Raw genomic sequence first — 20,813 nt, 5'->3', positions numbered from 1 at the left:
AATTGAATGACAATCGCTGTTGGCCCAATTTGCTGAGCCATCAGTTAGAGTCGTCGGGGAAAAATCGATCTTCGGAGGATTATATCCAGCTATTTGAAATTCCGTCCCCTGTATGGAATGGCATATTTCTTTGTTTCGTCGTATCGACCGCAGGCATCTGGCATGCTGTCGTCCGAAATATCCCAAACCCCGAAGTATTTTCATTTATTTATTCGTCAAATCGGGCTAGACGTGACTGACGTAATACGGATTTTTTGGACTTTCATCATTCTTCATTGCCTTTCATTCATCCCATCAACCCGCTCTGATTCACATTCCATCCTTCTTCTCTTCTCGTTTTGACAGCATATGCGGGCCATTCGCGGTTCTGATGGCCTACCTGTCGGAATTTCACAGTCTGCAGCATCGATCCCGGGTGATGATACTGATTGGAATATTCTACAGCATCGGTAACATGCTGCTGCCGTCCCTGGCTTGGGCAATCATTCCGCAGCAGTGGGACTTTCGATTACTGGGTGACAGTTTCGGTGAGTTGCTATTTTGACTATCACACGAGCTGCTATAATCCTATTAAGATAGACGAGATCTCTCTCTCTCCCTCTAGGTGAAATAGTGTGGTGTCAGCAAGTGTGCAAGAAGTCGTCATCGTCGTTATCGCCATTCACGCTCGTGCCCGGTTTCGGGGCCTTTTCAGGGTGGGGTAGAATTGACACCAACGCTGGAAATCCAATAACCAACCTGTGATAGATGATAATTGGAATCATACCTCGTTTGATCGAATTCTGGGAAAAATTTTGCACTTTTGCAATATCAGTTTTTCTAGAAAGATACAATTTCTCTGTTGATTCATGTTGCGATTTTCTTGTACTGAATAACATATTTACAGTTGGCTTCTGAAAGCTGTTTCAGTGAATTAGGTTTTACACGAACACGACATAACCTCACCCAATGAACAGAATGTACTTTGTTTTTGACAGCCGCCGGTGTTTTGTTTACAGTTTGAGTTCCTAAAAAGATTGCTCCTTAATGCTGGAAACGCATACAAGGCAATCTTTGTAGTTCTTTTCATTTTAATTTGCACTCGCAATACAAAACAAACCCCCCGGGAGCTGTCAAAGATGAGCTTGATTCATCGGCAGTTCATTTGTGTCGCCATCGTGTGAAACCTAATAATAAAAGGTACTTTCAAAGACAAACTCAAGATAGAGTAGTCTGCGATTTCTTGTGTATCATTTGAATAGGACCCCTCGATGAGCTCGGTTCACTGTCAGTTTCAGTCTTTTGAAGCAAAACAACAAGCGTCTGATCGCTAGACGCGGCGTAACTATGACAATGATTGTTTATGTTTGAACAAAATATCAAGTTACAGTATGAACGGTATTGAGCCATTTTACTTCATATTCAGTGATTCTTGAAATGCGAAAGTAAATTTATTTAGTTTGTTGTTGCCTCATCCCATGAAGCATTAGAGTTCTTTGGTACTTTGTTTATCTGTAACAGACCTTATCTAAATATACCACATGGAACACAGCTGAACTATTCGTCCTCATGCCAACCAATAATTTTAATTACCTACTTAAAACTCTACAAAAAGAGCTGGATTCCTAGGAATTGATGAATTCGGTAATGTATTTGCGGTGTGCTCTTTTCTATTTGCACAAAACCGCTGCTCGTTTATTTGCCCACGGGGGAAATGTATTCCCCCTCGATATGACGAGTAAACATTAATCAAGCGAAGGTTTCTGTCCGAATCGTCTAGTAGAGGCGGTTGGTTGGTCAGTTGACGCATTCCGCTGAGGTGATTTGTTCCTGAAGGATGAGATTCACCAAAACTGTGATCGACTTTCTACGAAACGGAAAACTTGTCATCTAATCTAATTCTCAGTTTGAATACCGAATACTCAAACTCAAGATAGAGTGGTATGCGATTTCTAATGTATCATGTGGGGTCTGTAATCGTTAACCTGTAGGCTTAGTAATAAGGTAATTTTATTGACCCTTCGTTAATAAGCGTCGACTAGCTCTGGCAAAATGCGCCACGGAAACAATAAAAGTTAGAAAAGAAGCAAATATATGTTTACCTTCAGCACATAAGGATTTCATCAAAGACTTCACATTAACAAGATATCCAGCTCTCATATTTCCCGAACAAATTATTGGCAACATTTTTTTTTTTTTTTTTTTTTTTTTTTTTTTTAAATAACTATTTATTGGAATATGAGTTAAACATAAATTATTAAGATTTAAATTGGGTGTTCAGCCACAAGTGGTGACTTTTCAGCCCTGTTATATATATATATGATTTGGTTATTACCATGAAGACATCATTTGCTTCCGCAATTCTGAGATTTTTGTGTAGGGAAAATTCTAAACCTACTTGTATTGTGTAATGGGGAAAAGGAACTTATATACTAACTTACTAACTAATACAGAGAGCGAATCGATTCAATTGAAGATTGCATCGATTTTTGTCGGAATTTGCTTATAATATTATGTGACATTACATCTAATGGTTCTATATTTGTGAGTCTGTGTAACTCATTTGTACTAAACCAGGGAGGACGCTTCAGAATCATTTTCAGAATTTTATTCTGAATCCTTTGAAGCGTTTTCTTCCTGGTGGAACAACAGCTTGACCAAATTGGTACCGCATAAAGCATGGCTGGTCTGAAAATTTGTTTATAAATTAACAATTTGTTTTTTAGACAGAGCTTAGAATTTCTGTTTATAAGAGTATATAAACATTTAATATATTTATTACACTTTGCCTGGATTCCTTCAATGTGATCCTTGAAAGTGAGTTTTTTGTCATACGTTAAACCTAAGTATTTAGCTTGATCAGACCATGTCAATTCCAAGCCATTCAATTTGAGAATGTGATTATTGTTTGGTTTAAGAAAAGAAGCTCTTGGCTTGTGAGGAAAGATAATTAATTGCGTTTTTGCTGCATTTGGTTTAATTTTCCATTTTGACAGATAATCACTGAAAATATTTAAACTTCTTTGTAGGCGACTGCAGATCACTCTTAGATTTCTACCTGTGGCTAACAGACTTGTGTCGTCACAGAATAGCGATTTCTGACAACCAACGGGTAGATTTGGAAGATCAGAAGTGAAAATATTATACAAGATTGGAGCTACACTCGAACCCTGCGGAACACCGGCTCGTACGGGTAGCAATTCAGATTTACAATTCTGATAGCTAACCTAAAGAGTACGATCAGTTAAATAATTTTGAATCATTTTGATCAAATAAATAGGAAACTGGAAATCAGACATTTTTGCTATTAAACCTTTGTGCCAAACACTGTCGAATGCTTTTTCTATGTCTAGAAGAGCAACTCCAGTGGATAACCCAGAAGATTTATTTGATTTTATCATGTTCGTTACTCTGACAAGTTGATGAGTAGTTGAATGTTCATGACGAAATCCAAACTGCTCTGGTAAAAAAATTGAATTCTCATTTATATGAGTCATCATTCTTAACAAGATAATTTTTTCAAAAAGTTTACTGATAGAAGAAAGTAAGCTAATTGGGCGATAACTTGATGTTTCTGCTGGGTTTTTATCAGGTTTTAGGATAGGAATTACTTTAGCGTTTTTCCATCTTTTTGGGAAGTAAGCTAATGAAAAACACTTGTTGAAAATTTTAACCAGGAGTCTCAAGGCAACATCGGGAAGATTTTTAATAAGAATATTAAAAATTCCATCATTACCAGGAGCCTTCATGTTTTTGAGTTTCCTAATAATTGATTTAATTTCATCAAAATTCGTCTCAATAATGTCATCGTGTGATAACACTTGGGTTGAAATATGATCAAATTTCAGTGAGACTTCATTTTCAATAGGACTCACAACGTTTAAATTAAAATTGTGGACACTCTCGAACTGCTGAGCTAGCTTTTGAGCTTTTTCACCATTTGTAAGAAGTATTTGATTTCCTTCCTTGAGAGCAGGAATTGGTTTCTGAGGTTTCTTAAGAACCTTAGAAAGTTTCCAGAAAGGTTTAGAATATGGTTTAATTTGTTCAACTTCTTTAGCGAAATTTTCATTTCGCAAAAGAGTAAATCTATGTTTAATTTCTTTTTGTAAATCCTTAACTATGTTTTTCATAGCAGGATCACGAGAACGTTGATATTGTCGTCGACGAACATTCTTCAACCGAATGAGCAGTTGAAGATTGTCATCGATGATAGGAGAATTTAATTTAGTTTGAGCTTTGGGAACTGAAAGATTTCTAGCTTCGATAATATAATGATTCAAATTATCAATTGCTGTGTCGATGTCCGCAGAATTTTCTAAAATAGTTTCATGATCCACATGATTTTCAATGTGAGATCTGTAATCCAACCAATTAGCTCTATGATAGTTGAAAATAGAACTAATTGGATTAATTATAGCTTGGTTGGAAAGTCTGAATGTTACAGGAAGATGATCTGAGTCAAAATCAGCATGAGTAATCGGTTCACTACAAATGTGACTTTGATCTGTTAGAACCAGATCAATTGTAGACGGGTTTTTCACGGAAGAGAAACAAGTAGGATTACTGGGATGAAGAACTGTAAAGTAACCAGCTGAGAGTTGATTATGAAGTATTTTACCATTACTGTTATTTTGCCTACAATTCCACTGGACATGCTTAGCATCTAAGTCCCCTATTACGAAAAATTTCGATCGATATCTTGTAAGTTTTTGCAAATCGCCTTTAAAGAAATTTAATTGTTCGCCGGTGCATTGGAATGGCAAATATGCTCCAGCGATGAAATAAATTCCATGAATGGTTTCAACTTCGATTCCCAAGCTTTCAATAACTTTAGTATTGAAAGAAGGTAAAATTCGATGTTTAATTTGCCGTTGGACAAAAATGGCAACTCCACCACCAATTCCAGTAAACCTGTCAAATCGATGAACCACATAATGTGGATTACTTTTCAATTTTACATTTGGTTTAAGAAAAGTTTCTGTCACAATGGCAATATGAATTTTGTGAACTTTGAGAAAATTATAAAATTCATCTTCACTCGATTTCAAAGATCGAGCATTCCAATTTAAAATATTCAAATAATTATTTAACATCACTGTTAAATTTTAAATTCATTATAATATTATTTGCAAATTTCCATCCGATTTGAAATGCTTCAAAAAGTGATGAAGTCGAATTCATTTGGATGATCATTTGAAAAAGTTGATCTTGTAGGTAGATCATTTTATTTTCAGTTATATCGCCTAAATCGACTTCATTTAAAGAAGCGAATGGCATTGAAGGAATATTTGTAGGTAGACTGCCATTAGAAGAAGATGATTTGGCCGGTCTACCTATTAATAAATTGTTTTCGTTAGAAGAAGAACTGCAAGGCGGTCCTGTGTTTTGATTATTTACATTAGAAGAAATAGGAGATAGATTTCTACCTAATATACCAGCATAACTGACATTAGAAGAAGATGATGACGAGGTCGATCTACCTGTCAATAAATTGTTTTCGTTAGAAGACGAATGGGCAGGTGCCTTAGAAGAATTTTCAGGTATGTTCTGTAAATTTAAGGTCGTTGATTTGACTTGTTGTCTAAGCGAACGAGCGTTTAAAATTTTTTCCCTGACAGGACATTTCAAATAATTGGATTTATGATTTCCATTGCAATTTGAACATGAAAATTTATCAGTGGTTTCATTCATTGGACAAACGTCTTTCGAATGCGATTTACCACAATTCAAACACCGTATATCCATATGACAATTTTTGGTTCCATGGCCGAAGCCTTGGCAACGACGACATTGCGTTAAGTTTGCAATACGATTATGCCGTTTATAATGTTCCCAATGAATTTTAATGTGGGAAATGAAACGTACTTTTTCTAAAGTTTTCAAATTGTTTACATCACTTCGATTGAAGTGTATTAGGTAAAGTTCATGGGAAATTCCAAAGCGTGGTTTAGAAGTACCATTCGCTCTTTTTTTCATAAGTATTACTTGGGAAGGAGCAAAACCAAGCAATTCTTTTATTTCATTTTTAATTTCATCAATACTTTGATCATTTGATAATCCTTTCAAGACAGCCTTGAAGGGTCTGTCTGATTTTATATCATATGAATAAAATTTATGAAGTTTTTCGGACAAATATCGAATAAGACGTTCGTAATCTTCCAATCCATCCACCAAGACTCGACATTCTCCTCTTCGTCCGATTTGAAATGAGACTTTTACTTCCGGGAGAAAAGTAGAAAGCTCAGTACGGAATGCTTTGAAGTCGGAAATCATCCCCGTCACTGGTGGCATAGATTGATGTTTCTTCCCAGAACGACAAGCGTCCATTTTGGGAATTTTTGAAGAATTTTCTTCTATGTCGCTACAATCGGATTCAGGAAGAATCTCGTAAATATTGTTAGACGGCATAGGATCAACGGAAGGGAAATCCGTCCGTTGTCTTTTATTTTTACATTCAGATTCTATAAGATCGTGAATGTTATTAGAAAAATGTTGAATAACGGATTGTGATTTATTCCGTATTGAATTATTTTTAGCCTTAGGCTTGTTGCCTTTCCGGTTGGACGCAGGCATTTTTGAAATTAATGAAATTTTAAATTAAATTAACTAGGCTAAATTAGTCTTCGATTAGACTCCTAGCTAGCCTTAAAAAAGGCTGATTAATTTCTTAGTCACTCTAATATCACTCTTTGTATCACTTAGTCACTCTAATATCACTCTTTGTATCACTTAGTCACTTAGTTAGTGATTCAGGTAGCCTTGAAAAAGACTGAAGCCTTGAATCAATGAAACTCTAGGTAGCCAGAAAAAAATTCCAGGAGCCAAGAGCTATACGCGTGCGGTGCGAACGACTGTTCAACACCGACTGATATTGGCAACATTCTTTTTTGCGAGTAGGGCGCCTTCAGGTGAATCTTGTATATAAAAGTAGAAGAGAAAAATGACAAATTAGTGCGCGCGAAAATACCAGCACTGCGCCCATACAATTGACATGATACGTTAAATGTGATGCCGTGCGATGGCGTTGCTGAACTGAAGATTGATTTCGCACCAAGCTGACAGGGTCTGATTTCATTCTTCAATTGATTTTAATGCTTCGTGGAATGATACCATAACAAACTAAATAAGTTCTAAGCGATAAATCTAAGTAATTTGAACTTTCTTATTTTAAGAATCACTGAATATGCAGCAAAATCGTTCAATATAGTTCGTACTGTAACTTGATATTTTTTTGGCGTGAATAGGACTTACTTCACTATGGGGCGCCTTTTCAAAATTTTACCCTCTGAGAGAGTGATAAGTTTTTGATTGTACATATCTCCTATTGTATCTAATGAATCAACATAATTCTTGCGACATGCCATCGGAAATATGATCACAATTTTATGATAAAATTTTCAGTTATGTGACATAATCTCAAATAGTTCAAATTAAACTTTTCTGAAATGTTTGGTATAAACGAGTATCAAAAAGGATTTTTAAAGATCATAGCTCAGTGATCTGTGAAAACCTCTAATTAACTACCAATAGAATCGAAAGTTTTCAACTTAAACGTGTATAGCAACAGCATTGAAGTATTTCAATAGTACACTATTGAAAAACCTGTCTCACTTGACCCATGTCAACACCAGCCAATCAGAACGCGTTCTGAGGAAGAGAACAAAATATCTGCTGCTGTACAACAAATCGTTCTAGAAAAATGTTCCGAGCAGTGCTTAATATCGTAGTCAGTTCCACAATTTGGTCCTTCTGAAAGGCAGGAATGAATCCCGTACAGCATCCTGATAGTTTTTCTTTCAATGAAATGAAAATCCGAAATGAAATAATCGACATTAAAATTCTGTATGCGGCTATTTTATAGCCGTTAGGACCGCCCATTAGTGAAAAAGCTATAAACGAAATCACGTAAAAAGAAACCTCTTAACGAAAATTGGATCAGTTTGGATTCTATTGCCCCTGCGAGCAGATGTATTGTGTGTCGTTTGCAAAGCTAGTTTCGCTTCCGACAAAAGCGATTACGTCACAGCTGTCAGTCGTTTGCATTGGTGAAAAAAATACAAGGATCAGCCCCATGTGGTTGTTCGAGCCATTGGTGTGGAACAAGGCAACCAAAATTTCCAATGATCTACAATCAAATAGTTCAATAAATCGTCACACTTTTGAATCCGCTATTGCACGAGAGTCTGCTTAGATTGATCTTGATTAGGAACCAACACCGAACATTGTTCATTTTATGGCCGACGAAATTACACCAATATCTTAAATGTATGCAATTATACACTTTTTCTCATTATCAATCGAGTCCGTCTTATATAAATTTGAAATTAATCTTAAGCTTTCACCCTGGGGTCAATTTCTTAGGCGAAACGACATAACATGGACTTTCATCCGAACTCGTATAAAACAAGATCAGAGCATACCAATTAAAGCTTCAAATCGTTTTATGGCACTTTTTGTCTTGCTGTCTAGCAACAACCTACCTCTAGCATGCTACGCGTAGGACTGATACGTTAGCTATAATTTTTTTTTTATTTATAGATTCGCGTGCTCCCAACAGCTTCGCTTTTGGATCTGTTGACCAATCAGAGCGATGCTTTTCTTTTAATATATCGCTTACTCCTTCAAAACCGTCGTCTATGGCAGGGAAATCCGGTATACCGAAGATTTTTAGCAGACAAAATAGAACACTGCTCACTACTAATCAAAATTTCAACCATTTATAATTGAAAATACGTGGCTTGATACATTCAAATCGAATCTTAGAAATATTTCCAATCAACTAATGAAATAATATTAATAATTGATATGAAATATACTGAGCTGTAAGTGTTTAAAACCTGACCACATTTCTACGTGTATTTTTCCACGAGTTGCTAATTTGCACCCCTATATAGAAAATAAAGATGTGTTCCACATCAAAACAACGAAAAGAGCACAACGGTGGAGAGCATCACACAAAATCAGTTGTTCTAATGGTTCTAAAGAACTATTAGGATTTCTTGCTCGCAAATCGAACGTAAAAATCCTCAGTTCAGTGCAAATCTAGAACAGTTTGATTAGATTTGTGCACTTTTCGCTGTGTGAAATTCTAAGTAATCGAGATCAAGTTAAGCCTTCTATGTTTTTGCGAAAAATGTGAAAAAGGGGAATGCTTGCATAATTCATACAATTGATCAAATAATTGATATTCGGAAGTGTTAAGGAACATGTCATTTTTTTTTCGTATTCACGACATCCAGTTATGTCTCTGGCATTACCCACCCGCCTTTTTTCAAACATAAACAAACATTGTCATGGTTACGACGCGTGTAGCGATCATACGCTTGTTGTTTTGCTTCAAAAGACTGAAACTGACAGTGAACCGAGGGGTCCTTTTTAAATGATACATAAGAAATCGCAGACTACTCTGTCTTGAGTTTATCTTTGCTTGTAGACGCTGATTGACGAAAGGTCAATAAATTTACACTATTACTGAAACTACTGATTCACGATTACAGACCCAGCATTTTTCAGTTGATCGTATGGGACATTGTATTCTTGAGTTTATCTTTGACCCAATCCCCTATAACCAACTCCAATTTCAAGCTCTACATCTCAAATTCCAAGTTTGCAATTTTCAATTTCATATGTCATACTCCAACTCACTGGATCCAAATTTTCGTTTTTTTAATTCCAAGTTTCTGATTTTAAATTTCGAAAGTCAAGTTCCAGATTGCTAATTCCTAGGACTTAATTCACAATTTTCATGACCCAATCACTAATTCAAAGCTCTCAAGTCCAAATTCCCAGAGCCTGATTCTCAGGACCAAACCCTCAATAAAAAAATCCAAAATAAAACTCACTATTTCAAATTACAAATTCGAAATTTCCAATTGCAAATTCGACATTTAAATTCCAAATTTACTATTCCCAAATTATTTTCTTCAAATTTACAGTTCTCAGTTTTAAATTGTACAAACTCAAAATTCCAAACTTTAAATTTTTTATTTCTCGATTCTTAATTTTTAAAAATCAGTATTTAAAATACTCAATTCTCAGTTTCGAATCCGCAACCCCAAATTGTCAGTTATAAAATCCCATTCTAAATTCTTAATTTTAAACTCAAAAATCCCAACAAATTTCAAATCTTATTTCCTTTATTAAATTTCCCAATTTCAAACTTAGAAAAAAGTGTATAATTTGCAATTTGTTTTTTAATGAAAACTCTGAGTTTCGAGTTCCCAATTCTCCATCCCAAGATCCAAATTTCAAATTCATTTCGAAAGCGCCTAAATATAATTTCCAAATTTTAAAACCCTCATTCGAATTCCGAAATTTTCAATACCAAATTCTCGATTTCTTGTTCGAAGCTCCGAACATTTGAAATGTGAAATGTCAAATTTGAAACTTGATATTAGAAATTCGAATTTTTATATTTAAAATTTAAGGATTAGAATTTGAATTTTACATTTAGAATTTTGAATCTAAAATTTGAAATCCCTACTTTGAAAATTTAAAATTTGACATTTGAAACTTGAATTTTGGAATCTGATATTTGAAATATGAAATTTGAAACTTGAAATTTAAATTTTAATTGAAATTTTACGTTTGGTATCTGGACTTTGAAAATTTATAGTTTGAAATTGACTATTTGACTAGAAATTAAAAACTTTAAACTTGCTATTAAAATTTTAAAAAAACCTGAAATTTGAAAAAAAACTGAAATCTGAACTTTGACAATTTAAAATTTGAAATTGAAAATTGTAAATTCTAAAATTAAATTTGATATTCAAAATGAAATTTTAAACCTGAATTTCGAAATTTTATCTTTGACATTTGAAATTTGAAATTTAAAATTTGAAATCTGAACTTAGAAAATTTAAAATTTGAAACTTGAAATGAAAGTTGAACCTTGTATTTAGAAATCTAACATTTGATTTGTAATTTGAAATTCTAAATCTGAAATTCGAAATTTGAAACTTGACTTTGAGAATATTTGAAATATGAAATTTGAAATTAACAAATTTGAAACCAGAAATACGAAATTTGTATTGAGATTTGACATTTGAAAATTTATAATTTGAAACTTGAATTTGAAATATGAACTTCGAAATTTTAAATTTGAAATACAAAATCTGAAATTGAAATTCGAAATTTTGTATCTGGATTTCGAAATTAGATATTTGACATTCGAAATATTTGAAATCTGACCTTAGAAAATTAGAAAATTTATAACGTAAAATTTGATAATCGAAATTTAAATTTGAATTGAATTTCAACATTTGAAATATGCAATTCGAAATTTGAAACCTAAACAATTTTTGTTTGAAATGTCACCCGTACCCGACCTGAACCCGACAAACACTTTTTTCTGGACCCGAATCCGTCGGGTTCTGGTTCGCGTCGAGTTTGGGATATCTCTACTGTACATGTACGGACGTTTCGTTTGACTGCTTGATTGCTCAGGGTGACTCAATTGATAGAGCAGATTCATCGATTATAAATTATTATTATATTAATGAATTATGGAAGTTTGGAAATCACCATCGGCGATTAATGAAAGCGGATAATCGGACCAATCGTGGATCAGAAAACCGAAAACATGAGATAGACTTTTTTCTCAAGCGAATATTAGCTTCCGCATGGCATGACTACAAAATTGATTGTTTCCTCGGTTTCTTGGAAGATGTTTACGACCAATTGCCAATACCGACTCTATCAATTTTCTGTTTATTTCAAAACAAAATTTAATGGAAAATATTCATTTCCAAGGATCTGAGCTACAAATATAAATTCCACGAATTTTATCGCCACTGATTGCATACTTCCGGGGACATTTTTCCTACTAGTTTCACTAACTGAGTACCATTGAGACGGGATCCTTGTTGTTACCAAAGTAATAATACGAAATGAAATTTCCTCTAGCTGCTCAATCGTAAATTATTAATCGATTGTTTTTTTCATACTTATCTATCCTCCATTTCAGTTATCCACTCGTGGCAGATCTTCCTGGCCGTGTGCTGCCTACCGAGTTTGCTGAGCGGAACCTGTGTCGTGTTTCTCCCGGAAAGCCCCAAATTTCTGATGTCCAAAGAACGTAATCAGCAAGCGCTGACCGTGTTTCAGACGCTTTACTCACTCAACACCGGAAACAACCGGAACGAGTATCCGGTGAGTTTGCCTCGTTCTTGGAATCCTTTATTGTTGTTTGTTCCATGTGGTCGCTTTATTATTTCCCTCATTTTTCTCCACAGATTAAGGAACTGGTTAACGAAACTCTGGTTGACACTGCGGAAGCGAAGACCCCGGTAGAAACGGGCAGCTCGAGCCAGAGTGGACTGAAAACGGGGATGCAACAAATCTTGGTTATGTTCCGGAAGCCACATCTTAGAAATTCAGTGCTGGCCTACAGTGTTCAGTTTGGAATTCTGTTCGGGTTAGACGGGGTTTCAATTCAAGTTTCCAGTCTGGGGATTAGGGATTGAATTTGTTTGAAGTAGCTTTGAGCAGCAAACCTGATAGCTCAAATGCACAGGCAGCAGGAGCACTTCAATTAGGAAATACTGGCATTACTCCGACTTCCGAGTCCGGAATCAGATGACGAGTGGAACATCTTTCTTCCTAATTGAAGAGCTCGGATTCGCTGCCTGTCAACAAATCCTCCGGGCGAATTTCGACGAACGTGAATTTAACATAATTTCGCCAGCTTCTCTTGCGAAGATGGAATTTCCTTTGGGAAAATTAAATACCTGTTAATTAAAACCAACGCTTTCAGTTCAGATTCGATCGCAGGAATCGTACCGGAATTCGCTTCCACCTATTCAAGCTGTTCGGGTGACGTTGTTTGCGATGCTCATGAAGTCAAGAATCATGTTTCGTTGATTATTCCGTAGACTGAACACCTTCCGCTTGTGGGTGCCCCAACTGTTCACCATCATTGAGGAGTACGAGCAGGACCCGAATCTGAGCTTCCCGTCCGATGGAACGTTGTGCGACATGTTGGCCTACAAAGTGAACAAATCAAACAGCCTGCACGGTGGGGTCAGCCAACAAACCGCCGTCAGCCCACAGGACGTTCATCTGAATGACTTTGATGCTCTCGACATGGACGACGTCGTGCTGTGTGAGGCGGTATGATTAAATGAATCAATGTATCTTTCCGTATATACTAGGATAATAACGGTAATGATGGCGTGACGATTTCAGACGACCGAGGGCAGCATGTATCTGAACTCATTAATCATCGGCCTGGTTGGTGTTTGTGCTTATCTGATCACGACGGCGCTGATAAATTCTATCGGCAATCGGAACATTTTAGGTGAGTCGTCCGACTAATCTTCTGGACATGGCAAAATAGGGCCGTTCCCTTTGAGTTGTGTGTATCATTTCTATCCATCAGTCGTCCTAAAGGAAGCTCTTTCACACAGTATTTCATTCACAATTTACTGCTACTGCGAATAACGATACCATGGCAACCGAGTTTGTAATCGAACCTTACCTCTCCAAACAGTGTACGGTTTGACAACATCCGGAATCTGCGGTCTGTTGCTGTACTGGGCCAAAAGCCGGCTGACCATCCTGTCCCTTTCGGCGACGTACATCACCATCGCCAGTATCGGTTCGACGGCTCTGGTTGGTTCCGTCGTGGCCATGTTTCCCACGTCGATGCGGTATGAAACAAACTACTTACTACAAAAGCGGCAAAAGCCACCATGGTTACAGTTTTTTATTGTAATTTTTCTTTTTTTTTCACATGCACAATACATATGCCACTCAGGACGATGGTCGTTTCTCTTACGATGATGTTCGGGCGGACGGGGTCCATCATCGGTAACCTGTTGTTTCCGTATCTGATGTCGCTGGGGTGCTGGCCGCCTCTCCTTATGATAGGTGCCATACAAATAGGTGAGGGTAGAAAAAGTTAAAAATGTCATTTACAGCCAATAACGAGCCAGTGGAATTGAAAGTTTAACAAGGAAACAATTTTCCTTCAATTTGTGTTGGCGGTTTGACGCGTTATGACGTACGGTTCTCGTTTTCTGCGGAAATCGAAATACGAAAAATAAAACCGTGCAATCAGTGGTCAGATTTCGAGCATCTACAGCTCAACCAATGGCAGATTTTCGATTTCATTACGCCTAGTGCTTGAAAATATTTATACGTAGTTTCCATAGAGATTGGACTATAATTGAATGCTGTGGTGGCCAAGTAAAACGAAGCATGCTTGGTTCTTCTAGGTTCTCTCTTCATGTGTTAGCACATGCAGGGTAGTTTAATTGGCAGAACAATTTCCTCGGTTCGGAGCTCAGTTACGAGTTCGACTCCCATATCTGCGGTAACAATTTCGTTTTCGGTTTTTTCCATGCTGTTTTCCTTGTTAGAAACTGATTAAACTTAAAACTTTCTCAATACGGATGTACATCTTAACAAGACTAAAACAAATCATTAAAAGGTAACTGTGAGATGCTACCGCAGAACAAACAAGGACTACTAAAAACTTTGCTAATTGAAAATGGCTTCTGTTTTTCGTTTTTTATTGTTTTTTATTTTATTTTATTGTTCCTTCGATCTCTTGCTCTAATGCTCCCGTGTTTATCTATTGTTATCCTTGTTTACTTATTTTATTATCCTTTCTATGTCTACCCGTTTACTTTGGCTCTCTGATTTTGTTGCTCTTTTCGGTTGTTATTTTATATTAGAAATTAAATAATCATTTTTTTTTGGCAATGACTGAATGGAAACATATATTGGCGAAGCCAAATGAATGAAAAATTTGTAAATTTATTCTTTTTTACCCTTCTTCCTTCCACTATTTTGTTTCCTTCTGTTATTTTCTTGTTCTCTTGATCAGATAATCCAGTTCTCTAATGAATTTGTTCTTGTTCTTCCTTGAGCTCTTATGACTACTGTCCAGTGCGGTAAAATTTCATTTTCAATCGAATAATATAAGATGAAAATGAAATCTATGGCCGCTGACCATCAGCATATCCCTACTAATTCATTTGACTTTTGCTGCCATTTTCAAGTGAAACTTCCGGAATTCATCGTCAGTTGAATAATCGTATCTAGTCATTTGAAGTTTTGCTTGCTCAGTTTCGAGTGCCAAGTAGTCTAGCTCCTTCATTGCCTTCGCTCTTGGTAGTAAGCAAGTTCGAACGAATAGAATTATAAATGGAGTAAAGTATTGAAAATGAAAACTGAAGGAGGAAACAATTAATTTATGTATATTCTGTGATTGATATTTCAGCTATCTGGTTTGTCTTTCATCTATTATCTTGAACCAATTCGAATGTTTATATGAACCTCATTTGAAGGCCGCTCTCACACTATTGAAAGAGATATTTTGTTACTTCAAGATATCAACTGACTCGATTGAAGAGAAACGAGTGATGAACTGAATGCTGCCCGTTCGGGCCGTCAGCAAACATTGTGTGTGTCAGAGAGTGAAGTTTACTGCATTAGAGAGATCGTCAATGTGTTCCACATTCAGTTTCAATTGAATTGAATGAAGTTTTACTGCACTGCTACTGTCTTGCTTTATAGTTCTTTTATTAACTTGTTCGTGTGTTATTTTGTTGTTTTGCTCCCTTATTTATTTTTTGTTCGATCGTTCTCTTTTTATTTTTATCTGATGTTCTTTTTTATCTTGTTCTCGAAATATCTTATACAATTTACAAATTTTTAATTTCATCTCATTCTCTTTTTTAGTTTTTTTGGTTTTATTCTTTTTTTATTCTCATGTTCTCTTTTTCTTCTTCCGTGCTTTTGTTCTGTTGTTACAATAAATTAATCAATTTTCCATTTTTTTCGTTTCCTTGTGCTGATAGTTTTTGGTTTATTTTGTTTTCTCAACATCTTGTTCTTTTGTTATCTTGTTTCATCATTGTCGAGTTAGGACTAATAAAAATACGTTTTTCGTATTTTATTTTTTTTTCGATTTCTTGCTTTCTATGTCTACTTGTTTACTTTGGCTCTCTTATTCTGTTACTCTGTCCTGGTAATATTTTATTTTCTTTCAAATATGAAATATATTTGTTTCTCTTCTACCCTTATTAATTCCACTATTTTGTTTTCTTCTGTTATTTTCTTTTATGTTCCAGTTCTCAAAGGATTTTTTTTGTTCTTCCATGGGCTCTTATTACTACTGTTTTGATTTCTAGTTCTTTTATTAACTTGTTCGTTTGTTCATTGTTATTTTGCTCCCTTATTTATTTTCGTTCAATCGTTCTATTCTTATAATTGTCTAAAGTTCTTTTTAATCTTGTTTTCTTCATATCTTATTCTTTAGTTATCAATTACTTATTTTTCTCATTCTGTTTTTCAGTTTATTCGGTTCTATTCTTATTTGTTCTCATGTTCTCTTTTTCTTCCGTGCTCTTGTTCTGTTGTTACAATAATTCGTCAATTGTCAATTTTTTCGTTTCCTTGTATTGATAGTTTTATTTTGTTTTCTCGATTTCTGTTTTTTGTTATCTTGTTTTCTAGTTGTCTAGTTAGGACTACTAAAATAGTTTGCTAAATAAAAATGGCTTCTGTTTTTCGTTTTTTATTCTATTGCTTTCTATGTCTACTTGTTTACTTTGGCTCTCTTGTTCTGTTATTCTTTCCTGGTTTTAATTTATTTCAAATTATAAATACAATTTTTTTCTTCTACTTATATTTCTTCCACTATTTTGTTCTCTTGTGTTTTTTCATGTTCTGATCTGATCAAGTTATAATTTCTTGATTCCATGATCTTTTGTTTTCCAGTCCTCTATTGCTTTGTTCTTGTTCTCCAACGGGCTCTTGTTACTAATGTCTCGCTTTATAGTTCTTCGTTTGTGGTTCGTTTGTTTTTTTTTGTTATTTTACACCCTTATTCATTTTTTGGTCAATTGTTTTCTTTTTATTTTTATCTAAGTTTTAATTTTATTTTAATCTTGTTCTCTTGATATCTAATTTTATGGTTTTCAATTTCTTATTTTCTCTCACTCTGTTTTCCAGTTTTTTGGCTCTATCTTTTTTTGTTCGTTAATAATTCGTCAATTTTCCACTTTTTCGTTTCCTTGTGCTGAGTTTTCGGTTTATTTTAATTTCTCGTTCTCTTGTTCTTTTGTTAGCTTGTTTTCTACTTGTCTAGTTATTTTCTAATGTTCTTCTTTTCGTTTCTCGTTTTTATTCTTTTCTCTTCTTCACTTCTCATATTGAATTATATTATTATTATCATATTTTCCTCTTGATCAGTTGCTCTTCTGGTCCCATGATTTCTAATTCTTTAATTTCAGCTCTTCGTTCCCTTGATTGTAGTGGTTTTTTCTTGTTCTGGTGTCCTATTCTTATTCTTGGGTTTTTTTTTCTCGTTACTTCTTAGTCTTATTTCTGCTTATTTTGTTTCTTTTAGATATCATCTTTTTATCTTCTTCTTCTTTCCAATTTTTCTTGTTCTTTCGATCTTTTGTTTTCCTGTTCTTTACTGTTTTGTTTCTTGCTTTTCCTTCTTCTATTGTTTTTATTAGAGTGCCTAAAACCAGAGTGACGACAGCTCTTCGTTTGGTAGAGACATTTTTGTAAACATTTTAGTCTTTGTTCTGATATAAGACAATCTTGATTTCTTATTTCTCTCTCTCTCTCACTCTCTCGTTGTTTTGTTTTCCGAAATCTCCTGTTATGTTTCTGTTCTCTTCTTGTCTTGCATTGTTGTTCTTTTATTCTCTAGTGTTCATTGTTTGTTAGCAGTCATGTTCTCTTATTATGTTTTTCTCTTGATCTACTGATCTGTTGTTCTTTAGTTCTCTTGCGTTTGGTTCCTCTCATTTTCTTGTTATTTTTTGGTTTTCTCATACGCTAGTGGATTTATTATATTATTCTCTTGGTTTAGAGAGAAAGCGCACTTGTTATTTTGTACGTTTAGATTTTCTTCTAATTTTTGGGTTTCTGTGATATTTTTGTTATTATTCTTTTTATCTCATGTTCTTGATCTACTGATTCATTGTTCCTTAGTTCTCTTGTGTTCTGTTCCTCTCATTGTCTTGTTATTCTTTAATTCTCTCATATTCTAGTTGACTTGTTATCTTGGTTTCGAAAGAAATCACTCTTTTTATTTTGTACGTTTTGATTTTCGGTTTTTTCGGGCTCTGTGATATTTTTGTTATTGTTCATTCTAGCTCATGTTCTTTTTTATCTTATTTTTTTTTATCTCATGATTTCCTTTTCTCATTTTCACATTTTATTTCATTTTTAAGTTCTCTTGTTCTCCTGTCATTTTTCTCATCAGGTTCTTCTGTCATCACATTCTCCTCTGTTTCTGTGCCTCTTATTTTCTTGTTCTCATTTCATCTTAATATCTTAATATTTTGTTCCTTCGTTTTCCTGTATTTTGTAGTCTCTTGATTTCTAGCTCTCTTTTTTCTTTGTGTTTTTTCTCCCATTGTTTTGTTTACTTATTAGCTTGTATTTTTTCATATTTTTCTCTTGTTCTCTCATTATTTTACTTGTAGTCTTTGTTTTTATTTTTTTGTTCTTTTGTTCTTATGTCCTCTTTTCTTTATGTTTTCTCGCACTCGTGATCTCTTGCTATACTGATATCTGTATTTCTTGTTCTTACACTTGCTTCGCATCTTGTTATCTTGTTCTCCTGTTATTTTCTTACTCTTCCATTCACTCGTTATTTTTTCGTCTTACGTGTTCTTTAGTTTTATTATTGCATTGTTTTGTACATTGGTGTTTAACGACAGTAAGTGAGTTTTTATTTGTGAGTTTCGGCTTATGTCTTATATTTGTTTTCTTGTTAAAGTTTAGTTTTCTGATGCTTTTGTACTCTTGTTTCTTTCTTTTATTGGTCTTCTGTTCTGTTGTATTTGTTTTTTTTCACTTGTTCTCCCGTTCATTTGTTTCTTTTTTTCTGTTGTTTCCGATACCATTACTTTCGTATTATTTGCCAACTCAAAAAAGTATAATTCAATACTCTAGTTTGAAGTCCTGTTTGTATTATTCATTCAATTCATTCGGATTGATTACAGTGGTTCACAAAAGCATGCTGTAACGTTTATGTCACATATTCGGCAACATTTCTTAAACCAAGCGCAATAATACATTTGACGTTTACGTCACTTATACCATTATATAACCGGAACCGTAAGTAACAGCCATTTGAACTTCGAACCAGTTTTATGAACACATAGTAGCATTGAAACGAGCCAAAGTTTGTTGAAATCGGTTTAGCCTTCTTCGAGAAAATTGTGCGGCATAAAATAAAGTGCGTTTTGTTGGTTACGTCTCTTAAATCATTTTATCTTTGGAACCAGAAGTCACAGTCATTTGATCTTCGAACTCGATCAAGAGAAATATTCCAATCGCGTTGAGCTGTGTCGAATGGTATATAACACTATGGATCTTCGAGGCTCTGTACGAAAGTCGTTTTTTTCAGCAATTGTATAACCTTTCTATAGCGTAAGGCCAAACATAATTTTACACACAAAATTATGTGCACTCAAAGTGCATATAGCTGTGAAGTTTTTTAATCTGCTGCAGAAATATTTGTGCTGAGCATTTCGACGGTGAAATAAGTTCTCATTTGACGATGTCCCGGAAAATTTTATGTTTGGTATGGAATTCGTGATTGTAGCAGTAATTTCGAATCTCTCTCTTATCTTATCACTAAGAAATTTAAGTAGATTGGCTTGTCAAGTCTGCCATTCAGTAAAAGCTTTTCACATACATTTTAGTACTGGCTCTCCCTGAGCCGTTTAACTGTGGTTCCAGCTAGTATATAAAATAAATAAAGTAGTAAACAACTTTTACCGTTTACCATTAGGAAAATCGTATTCACACTTCTTTTTCTTACCTTTGCTTTCGTTTCAGTTGTGAGTCTCATAGCAACCACCATTCCAAGGACGCTGAAAAAGCCATTGCAGTAGGCACTGATTCCGCTGAATAGCGATGGACTGGAAGAAACGTCAAAACCTGACAAGTGCGGTGTGGTGTGTTGTGGTGATTCATTTGATGTGATCTACGGACAAACGAAGATTTGTTGACACGCGAACTAGTAATTAGGCAATTGTTAATCGAACTGATTAGCGAAAGTATACGAGCAAATGAAATGTAAATATATTTGAAAGGAAATATTCTGTGATTGATTGAACATTGATGCTGATGCATCGTACTTTTCGTCGCTCTTTGTTTGCAGGAATTCATGAATTCCATCGATGAACTTTACCGATAGAAGCAATTATAGGTCCTGGATATTCGCTTGAAAAGGATCGAAAGGACAAGAACCATTAGGCAATCAAAACGAATTGAATTTGAAATCTACTGGGAAAAAACCTTTTTCCAGATTGGAGGCGTTCTAGTGATATTTTTGAGGTACTATTTTCAACCTTACTTTTCATATGTATGTATAACAATGTACCAAAGAAAACTATAGATTTATCAAAGAAGCTGCTCTGAATTTTCCCCAAACTGAAGCGATAGCTCTCGAAACAAACTTTTGTTCGGAATTTTTTTTCCAATGCAATTACTCAGATCGTTTACATTGATTGAACAGATTTCATTCGATTATTTTACCTCACTATGTTTTAAGCAATTCATGTACATTTTTTTTCCTGCATTTGCTTGCCCTTCTAGCTAGCAGATCAATTACCGGGTTTCATTTGCTGTCCAAACATTTTCTGTAGCACGGAAAACCATCCGTAGAGCTCTACGGAGCAGACAGGCCACCGAGGGCACCTAATTGATGGAGATGGATAGTTGCAGGTTAGCATTTTCCAGGGTTCCTCCGTTTATGTGCTAATATTGAATTTCAAAGAATCCTCCGTTTTTTTTCGTTTCTACGCCGACCTCGGTGTTTTTTTTCGTTTACGGGGATATTATGGAGT

The 20,813-nt window shown here is 34.9% G+C and overlaps 1 protein-coding gene across 1 annotated transcript in view; it reads left to right on the top strand.

Annotated features, from left to right (window-relative positions):
• LOC131434466 (synaptic vesicle glycoprotein 2B-like) overlaps nucleotides 1-20,069 on the top strand; it is a 32,856-nt gene extending 12,787 nt beyond the window's left edge. Inside the window, exons 4-11 of the mRNA XM_058601200.1 lie at nucleotides 346-527; nucleotides 11,948-12,132; nucleotides 12,216-12,397; nucleotides 12,855-13,092; nucleotides 13,168-13,279; nucleotides 13,472-13,631; nucleotides 13,739-13,866; nucleotides 19,801-20,069. Of these exons, the coding sequence (XP_058457183.1) occupies nucleotides 346-527; nucleotides 11,948-12,132; nucleotides 12,216-12,397; nucleotides 12,855-13,092; nucleotides 13,168-13,279; nucleotides 13,472-13,631; nucleotides 13,739-13,866; nucleotides 19,801-19,856 (1,243 nt within the window). The 3' untranslated portion in view covers nucleotides 19,857-20,069. The remainder of the gene's footprint in view (nucleotides 1-345; nucleotides 528-11,947; nucleotides 12,133-12,215; nucleotides 12,398-12,854; nucleotides 13,093-13,167; nucleotides 13,280-13,471; nucleotides 13,632-13,738; nucleotides 13,867-19,800) is intronic.
• The last annotated feature ends 744 nt before the right edge of the window (nucleotides 20,070-20,813 follow it).

This window comes from Malaya genurostris, chromosome 1 (genome assembly GCF_030247185.1).
Source record: "Malaya genurostris strain Urasoe2022 chromosome 1, Malgen_1.1, whole genome shotgun sequence".
NCBI lineage: Eukaryota > Metazoa > Arthropoda > Insecta > Diptera > Culicidae > Malaya > Malaya genurostris.
The sequence above is the reverse complement of the archived record's forward strand: the minus strand, read 5'-3'. Positions and strand labels throughout refer to the sequence as shown.